The 9,575-nt window shown below is 38.5% G+C and overlaps 1 protein-coding gene across 1 annotated transcript in view; it reads right to left on the reverse strand.

The window, feature by feature from the left end:
* Positions 1 to 1,308: 1,308 nt before the first annotated feature.
* The window catches only part of MTMR7 (myotubularin related protein 7), a 38,016-nt gene continuing 29,749 nt past the window's right edge, over positions 1,309 to 9,575 (reverse strand). The window contains exons 9-14 of the mRNA XM_010187932.1: positions 7,813 to 7,938; positions 7,021 to 7,070; positions 5,307 to 5,507; positions 4,025 to 4,165; positions 1,893 to 2,019; positions 1,309 to 1,671 (exon numbers count right to left, since the gene is read on the reverse strand). Of these exons, the coding sequence (XP_010186234.1) occupies positions 1,309 to 1,671; positions 1,893 to 2,019; positions 4,025 to 4,165; positions 5,307 to 5,507; positions 7,021 to 7,070; positions 7,813 to 7,938 (1,008 nt within the window). The remainder of the gene's footprint in view (positions 1,672 to 1,892; positions 2,020 to 4,024; positions 4,166 to 5,306; positions 5,508 to 7,020; positions 7,071 to 7,812; positions 7,939 to 9,575) is intronic.

A 9,575-nucleotide genomic window follows, 5' to 3' on the forward strand; every position in this document is an offset into this window, starting at 1 on the left:
ACATTACTACCACTTGGCTTTACGAGAGTTCAGAGCCACATTGTCTCCAAGCAGGTAAGAGCAGCCATAGGAATTATATTTTTAACTTTTTGCTTTGATATAAGAACAATTAAAAAAAAAACGGAAAACAGAAACTTGGAAGAATGACACCCCAGTATCCCTTTTCAGTGAGTTTCAAAACATCCCACATTGTAAACATTTTTCAGTGGTTTATTTCCATACCTATGGTTATGAAAGCTGTTACTCCTGTTCTTAAAAACTGAAAATTCTTAAACCAAACGAGATTAAACTTTCTGTTGTAGTGAATCATTTTTTTTTCGTAAATTAGCGCTGCCATGCTCTGTTCAGGTTGGCAAATAATAAAGAAGAAATTTTGTCTGGAGATAAAAAACCCACAACCTTGGTTGTGGTTAGTTTATTTTGAACAGTAAAATTTGGAAGAAATGTAGCAGTTTTGTAGCAGTTCTTTTATGGGCATAACCTTCCTTTAATTCTGAATTTGGAGTGATGCCCTTTCATAAGTGATTTTATAAGTGATTTTGAATTCCCTATTCTCTGTGCTGTATGTGTACTTCACTCCCACTAAAATAAAACATTGACATTAGGAGTCAAAATACGCTGGAGAATTTGGGGGTTTATCACCTGTAAAATTTTACCTTTATATCTTATGTAGGCAGTTTGAAACAAGGGTAAGATACAATCAATCACATTTCAGAACAACACAAAGAGGCTAGAGTACGCTGCCTTATGTACCTTTCTTTATAAAGGGATGCTTTACCATGAAGGCTCTGTAAGTATTGTTATATTCCTTGAACTTTTTTGATGTTTTAACACCTCCCATGGAAAAAAAGTGAGTAATAGACACAATCTGTCCCAAGGCAAAAGAGCTCTACAAAAATAAGTTTGACTGATTTACCAGTAAGGCTAACACGAATGAATCTTCAACCTTGTCCCTATTAGTAAGAATACTTTGGAATTTCACATCTTTGGAGAAGAACTATTATTTTGTACAATAAATAATTACGGAAATGTACGAAGTAAGGAATAATTATGTGCAGCATTAATAAAGTAAAACACCACATTGGCTTAACTAAATATAACAGCAGATATTACCTTTCTTTAGCATGATGTCTTAAAACTAATAATGGTTTGTTCTGCTTAGATCTTTACTTACACAATTGCACAGTTCCCTTTCTTTGGATTATTTCTGTAGGCCACAGACCACTCCCATTCTTCATCTGATGCACAGATATCATTGCAGACTCAAAGACTCAACTGCATCTGGATCCCTGCTGTTGTGAAAGTATTTCAGACTGCCAGAAACACAGCCTCATCTGAATCCTTGCCACTGTCTTCACTAGGCAAGCAGCCACCTCCACTTGGGGACCTGCAACTTAAGTCCTCCACACCAGACTCCTGATCACTGTTAGCTGAGAGGTCGGGATCAGAGCTTTTCAGGTTGTCCTGTGTCAAAATCAGGGCTGAATCTTCTTCATCTCCTTGTGAAGGGCTCCAGGATGGGAATGACTTCAGATCGTTGCTATACTCCTGGGGAGTATTAGCTAAGCTGTTATTGGAAGTAGAAAGCCCTAACTGTTTGCTTTGGTCTTGCTGCTTAATCTTGACTTTATTATTATCATTTAGTTGTGATTTCTGAAGATTCGCCAGTCTCTGAAATAAAGGAAACAGTGTATGTGACATGGGCACATTTAGGGCCCAGTGATCCTCTTACGTGTCTTTGCCTTTTTTTAAAAAAAAGAGAACAGCAATGACGGTTGAACATCCCCATTCTGAAAAAGGATGTAGCACATAGGGGACTGTGCAGTGAGTGGAGTTGGGGTTTTTTTTTACTACCAGTTAAGTCTGGGGCATCAAAATCAAGTGGTTTTTACCTCTGCTAAGATTTCCAGCTCTTCTTCCAGCTGCTGAGTTTCTTCCTTTACTGCCATCAGATAATCAGTAACTGACTGTCGAGGATGCAGCCCCTTTTCAAAGCGGTTGTACATACCACTCCAGAACCTGGAATTGACAGGAAGCTCAGCAATTTTCTTAAATACATACTTCTTTTTTCCAGACACATGTCCTGGGTTATTCATCATTAGAGTGCCTACCCATAAGTTCACTGAGTATTTGGTAAGATTTCATAGAATCATAGAATGGTTTGGATTGGAAGGGACCTTAAAGATAGGCAGGGATGCCTCCCACTAGACCATGTTGTTCAAAGCCCCATCTAACCTGGCCTTGAACACCTCCAGGATGGGGACATCCAGAACTTCCCTGGGCAACCTGTTCCAATGTCTTGCTACTCTCAGAATAAAGAATTTCTTCTTAATGTCTAATGTAAATCTGCCCTCTAATCTGTAGTTCATTTGCATTGGCTCTGTCCTGAAGATGCAATTCTGTGGACGTACACAGCTTGAGCCAATTCTGATACACAATAGAACAATACTAAAGATGAATGTGCCTTTGACTTAGACCACATGGCTGAGGGTGGTTCACTGAAGGCAAACTTTTGCTGTATTATTTTCTTGTTCTACACCATGGGCTTTAGAGCAGTGGTACCTATAAAACAGCCACGGTGTCAAAGACAGTTTGTTGTAATCCTAGCTCTCAACTGTCGTTTAACTTCCCATGAAGTCAACTTTTACATTCTGGGTGCTTGTTTTTGTCTGGGGTTGGGAGGGGGGGTGAGGTGCAGATAGTTAACAGGTTTTTTTACTGTAAAAAACAGTAGGGCATCCTGTTCTCTTTAAACTGACACTTCAATCTGGCCTATGGAAATTGCATGAGGCGTATACATTGGCAAGTTCTCTTCTGGTTCTATGAAATTATTTGACAAACCCTTCATTAAACAGCTGACTTTATCTTCATTTTTCAGGAGGAAAGGACTTGAACTGTAAATACATAGCTTACTTGAGCACTCCTCCTGTCTTCTGTCTTCCTGGCAGTATGTGGCCACAGCCAGACCCTGAGTACGTAAGTAGTTCACCAGACAGGTTAAGTAACCGAGAGGCATGCCCTCAGCTGCAGATATTTTCAGATCATGTGCGTGCTCCTTGGCAGTTATTATTCCTACCCTGATAGTGTACTATTTAAGTTGCGTTTTCCCCTTAAGTTTATCATCTGATAGCTCATGCTTGGAATCTCTACACACACAAGTAATTCCATTAAAATCAACAGGATTACTCATCTGGTGGAGCATCTGCAGTATCAGTACTTCTATAAATCCCAGTATCCTAAAGAGCATGATTAATGACTATTTTTAAATTGTTTTAAAGTGGATGTTATCTGGAATAGTAGACATGAAATAATTCAATTTTTGTCATTGCAGGTATTACTGACTTTTTAACAGATGCTTATACTTGCATCTAGAAAACAAACTGATCAGTTTTACTTAAATCACAGTTTTCATGTACTTCTAATCAAGTTGTCCTTAAGATTGTTAAGATTAATGGCATGATTAGTCAAGTCAGAATGTCAATACTAACACTTCTAAAATTATGATATTTTGGTACATTTTGAAAAAAGCTAAAATATCAAGTAAAACTTGCTGTGTATACTTCAAGGTATAACAACAACATGGGGAAAGTCTGCTTTGTGTTTTACTAAACACTCATTTTAGCAATGAAACCGTATGATTTCTTGAAATGTTCTCTTTTATTTTTGGTATCAATTGATCCAAATAATCACCACACCACCTTGAATTGAAGATGTTTAAGCAACTTTAAATTTAGAAACCACAGACAAGAACAGAACTGAAGGGGCCATATCTCAGTGGAAGAAGTGAGTAACCATGAAATTAGGACACACGACTATCAATATAGCTTTAATCTTAAGCTTCTTTCCTGACTAATACTCCGCTGTGGAATGGTGCAGCGGTGTTGGCTGGCTATGAGCACACATTGCATCTGAGACTGAATTCACTTTTATAAGCTATCTTATGTAATCAGAAATACTTGAATACAAAGGCACTCTGTTCTGTACTACCACATCCCAAAATTCTGAATAGCAAGACACTACCTACTTGTACAAGAAGTTGCATGGAGCCGTCTGTGGGCGCAGGGTCCCTTGGGTTTGACTGTGGTCTGATCTATACAAAGGATTCAGGTAATCGGCACGATTTTTCCACATGTGAGCCCACAATGAATATGTTCGTTCTTGGATTCTGAAAAAGTATATTAAATAAAAATATATTAAGTGTCTACTACAATTCAGATAGAGAAAAAGCTTAAAATAAGACTTTCTAATGCTCTGCACTACTCATTTACAATCTGCTCTATACTTCTTGAACAGAATTACACTTAAGTTCTAGAAAAAAAGAGTCCCAAATTCCTTTATTGGTCACTAAAACCAAAAATCCAATCAATTTCCCATAAAGCCAGAACAACTGGAGAGAGAAGGGTTCCTTTGCAAGATGAAGAGGATCATTTCCATTAAATTGGTTTTCAGACCTATCTCCACCAAAGAGATCCCCACATTCAAAAGCACAATTGAGCTGTGATTTCTCATGCAGTTAGGTTTTGGGATATGATGACCTGTGAAGGTTTTGATTTTAAATGCCTCTGCATTTGAGCAGTGAAAGGGACCAAACAGCCACAGTAAGCAGGAACTCTCACCTCCCTCTCATTACTACTGCTGACATGATCCAGATGCATGAGAAAAGCGTATCATGATGTACCTGAGGACCCAGGGCCCCAGGAAGGAGATACAAACATCAGCACTGCCAGGAATGGTATTAATGTCTCTGCTCTGGCCTGAGGGCAGGTAGATTAACTCATCATTGCTTTGGGGCCAGACAGCAGAAGGACAGTTTGCTGACTCAGCCCTAGGGAGGGCTACCAGACAGAAAGGCTGTTTGTAAGAAAGTATCTGAGAGATTAGGACTGAAGTGTCCTGACGTGAGATCCAAAGACAAGCTAAAACAGAAAAGCAGTGACTCTTAAACTGAGAACTTAACTAGAGTTACTATCATCTTGTGTTAGAGCTGTTGTGTGTTGTTGCCTTGTTGTTAATTCTGCAATAAAGGTAGGGCCATATGGCGAGAGGGCTAATGCTCTTGTAAGTTTTCACTAAGCCCTGTCACGCACCCCATGGATTACACTCCCAGAAGAGCCCCATTGCAGAGGATCAACTTTTTCCCAGTATTAATCTGCGTTGCTGGAAGATGACAGGCCACAAAGTCCACACTGCACCTCGTGCCTTACAAAAGCACATATATGTAGTGTGGCAAATGTCCGACTCCTCAATACACCACCACCCACACACCCCACATATAAATATGCTACTAAAAAATAGGAGCTTTGTACTTCAGTTCTCGTCTCTCCTTCTGGCTGTTACACAGGAAATTCCCAAACTGGCAAGAATAGATATGGTGCTGTATGTGGATGAGGAATCTCTCATTGAATTCAAAGGCACAAGGGAACTGTTCCATTAACTGCCAAACACACTCGATGAACTGGTCAATAACAGGGGATATCTCCTTTGGATCTCCATCTAAATTGCCATATCTGAAACAATACAAGATACATTCAAATATAACTTGAAATCCTCTAGGAAAACTGAATTCACAGTAATGAAAACAAACCTCTCACTTTTAGTGGTCAAGTTACATCATAGGCATTCATTTCTAAAATCTCAACTGTTAGTGTGTTTTTACTTACTCATCATAAGAATGACTGCAATGACTTTAAAAAGCTAGCTTGGATCATCTCTCAGTAGCAAACCATTGCCAGAACCAGAAAACTGAGCAGGAGAGGAACAGAATTACCTTGGCAGAAAACAGTTTAAAGCTGCCCTCTCTTGGTGAAATTTTTAGGAAGTGGGAAGTGTTTAACATGCTACTGTATGTATCAAGTGAACATCAAGTTTTCTATCTATAAAAATGTCTCGTGGAACCACTTGCAATGGGGTACCTTGAAGAACAGGGCCTGAAAATACAAACCACATAGAAGTAAAAAATATTTTGTAAGTCTACATAATAGGAAGAAGCATTTTAAATCAATTATTCTGCTAGGGGGGTGTGTGCGTGCGTATGGCACCAGAGTGGAATTCCATAAACATCTAAAACAGAAACCTCTAATTCTACTATTATGATGCATCACAGAGAATATAGCAATATTGTATTGCAAACCAAAGCTAACAGTGGTGATCACATTTCATCTCTTTTACCACTGATAATATTAGGCATCTGACAGTATCATATTAAATGTAGTAATTACTTAGCTAGAATTTCACAGGTGGTATGGAGCTGCAGAGTTTTCCTGAAAGCTTTGTTGGCTTTTTTTGAAGCCAGAACATACATTTATATTCAAGTCAAGCAATATAATGTAATTAAACTCCAATATAAAAGTTGCATTTTATATTTTTGCTGAAACTAAAAGGAAATACAAGAAAGAAGGAAAATGTGGATATTCATCCATGTTTAAGTATAAAAAGTCATCAAACATTTTCATTACATTACAGCATTTACATAATGGATGTACAAAGAAACTTGTCCGAATAGCTGACTTTTTGCTTCCCTTTATGGCATTTCTGAACAAATCCTACTGTTTTCATTAAATCAGAGTGTAATAGGAAGAGTATATTTTACTTAATAGATAATTTGCAGACATGCCTAAGATTAAGTATGGAAGACATAGACTTTGCTGAACAGGGACTTACATGGGAAGCCTTGGCACTACTGAAAGATCTGCTGGAGTCCAAAGGGATTTTGCAAGCGACATACATACACATACTCCTTTTCTCTCACAAGAGTCTCTCAATGCTCGTAGCAACTGCAAAAGCAGCACTCAGGACTCCCAATAGCAGTCTTGGAGTGCGTATGTAAGAAAAGATTGATATGAAAATATTTCACTGATTTTTTTTCCAGGCAGATAAATCATATAGTAGGAGAAAAGAGTATAGCGGCTTCCTGAGGGTATTCTGTTGAAATGCTTTGAAAGGCAACAAGGAAATAAAATTGGAATGACAGCAGATAGCGACTGCATAAAAATATATAGAAAAACCTTAGCACCACCTTACCTGTGGTTAAATTTATGACCAAAGGAAACCCAGTCTTTTTCAATTAACACCTGAAATGAGAATATTGCATTCAGTGTTGTGGAGCAGAGCTGACACATGTTGAAGCAGGCAGAAGAGTGGCATAAATAAACAGTATTGGAATCCCAGTTAATTCTTAGAATAAGCAGAAAAGTGACAAGCAAGAATGATATAAGCAGGCAGTATTAGAATCTCAGATTTTTAGAATAAGCAGAAAAATAACGAGCCATGAGCTCTGCTGCCAACTCAACAGAAAGTAGCACTCTTCATGGATGCAGATAGGATGCCAGTATTTCAGCACTACTTCAATTAGCTTGATTCACCATTTTCTAAAATAGAACCTAAAACCATCTCAAACTTCTTTTTTACGTGTGAGCAAGAAGCATTCCTAGATATTTTACCAGTGCTGATTTGCTTGGAAAAGGAACAGATTTTTCCAACGCTGCTGCTCATTGCAACCTAATGTCTAGGGAGCACGCACCTCTGACACTCAAACCTTCACTGATCCCTGAAAATGAATACAAATTCTTGCTTTCCTTGGACTGCAAGAAAGTTTCTTGGTAAAGGTTAGGAAAAAAAATAAATGGACGCTCAACTGATCCCTGGCTTTGATACCACTTCATACAGAAACTTGGACAGATAAAAACCTTCCTTCCTACTTTTTTTAAAAACAGGTGTATTTAAGGAAAGTTTATTTTCCATTAAAACCAAAGATATTAATCTTAAATGATGCCATAATACTTGTATTTACTCTGTGAAAGAGAACCTGCTTACCATGAATCCCTTCATAGTTCTGTAATACGGATCCAATAGAAGGCTCGCTACAGAGCAAACCTGGGCTGTCCTATCCCAGCCATCAGAGCAGTGAACAAGCACACTCACACCTTCCTCAGCCACAGCCTACGGATACAGAAAAAGTCAGAAATTTCACAAGCAGGGAGAAAGGCAACGGCAAGAGAGAAACAGTGAGACTGCGCAATATAAAGAGTTCTGATTTGGGAACTGGGAAACCTTGCTCATTTTTTATTCTGCCACAGAGTTCTTGAATTATGTGGAGTGTTACTCTTCTCATTTGAAAAGTCTTAATCTCGCCTCATCCCGTGCAATACAGTGGTTGCAGCATCACCTGTTTATGTTCCACTACAGGAGGACATGGGATCCATTTCTATTAAAATACATCAGTCTGCCAGAGCGGACAACTGCCTAGAGCAGACTCAGATGCAGTTAACGCTCCAACTCACGTACCAGCAACAGAGCGGCTGTATTTGCAACATGGCTCTCAATTTCCCTTCTTGACAGTGTTGTCAGTAACAGCAATGTCTGCTTCTGATGCCAGCGCTAGCGTGGATATTATTCCAGCATACTACATTGCACACTGATGACATGTTTATGAAAATTTGCAGGGAAGCCTGTGGCAGTGGTAGACTTCCTTACCTAATAAGCAAGATTGTATTGGTATCTATAATATAAATAACTGGGGAGGATCCCATTTTATATATAAACACACAAAGAAGAGATCATACTAAGTGCTCCAAAGTCTGGTGGTGTATTATTTTTGGAACTAGAGAGGGTTTTTTTACATTCTAAGGGTTTTGGCCTTTGTTAATTTCTAAAGACAACTAAATTTAGAAAGTAGAGAAATAAAATAGGTTAGGAAAGATACTGCTTAGAAAAACAAACATTTAGGTTAAGTTTGGGCTTAATAGGGAATGGGGAATTATAATAAATTTTCTGTGTTTATCTCAAGAGACAAGTAAATTCAACGAAAATAGAACCCCTGTGGGCAGGAGACCAACAAGTGAGAACTGGGAACCATACAAATAAGAAAATGCACGTCTGAGGAGGCATGAGGCTAGCAAGCATACAGACAAAGGATAAATATTTTTGGATAGTATTTTAAGACTAGCCACTGGGGAAATGTAAATGACCTGATTTCTATAAGCTAAAGACAGCTCGTAGGGCTGGGAGAAATAATAACGTGTGCATTTATCCCACTGCTGTTCAGGTAAGAAACTACCATTGCCTGCTGAGCAGGAAGAAGCAAAGCAAGAGAAACACGCAGTTACTGAGGAGTAAATCCATGAAGTTTTACCCATACAGTCATATGTACCAGGTCATGTGAATAAAAAGGCCTAAAATAAATTGTCATAATAATATCAAAAACAAGAACTGAAACAGTAAAAGGTAGAGCACTAGGAAAGGGGTAGTAAAATTAAAACTAATGTTGGTAGATGATAATTATCTGCATTACTTTGGGTGAGATTAGGAGAAATAATTTCTTATCTAAGCCAACAACTGTTTTCTGAAACAGTTCTCAAGTATGTACGAGCTGAAGTTGCTGGAGAGTGTGGCCATGGTAATACACAGGAGTGGGTTTAGGAGGCAAATGTAGTTGGTCACTAAATAACTCAGAGGCGATAACACAGTAGGTAATATTCCTATATTACAATTACCATGCAAAGAATAGTCCTCAAACAGAAACCTTCAACAAAGGAAATGTCCAAAAACCAGTGGAGGAGGCAGGGGAAATAGGGAAA

This window comes from Mesitornis unicolor, unplaced genomic scaffold (assembly GCF_000695765.1).
Source record: "Mesitornis unicolor isolate BGI_N332 unplaced genomic scaffold, ASM69576v1 scaffold29187, whole genome shotgun sequence".
Taxonomy (NCBI): Eukaryota; Metazoa; Chordata; class Aves; order Mesitornithiformes; family Mesitornithidae; genus Mesitornis; species Mesitornis unicolor.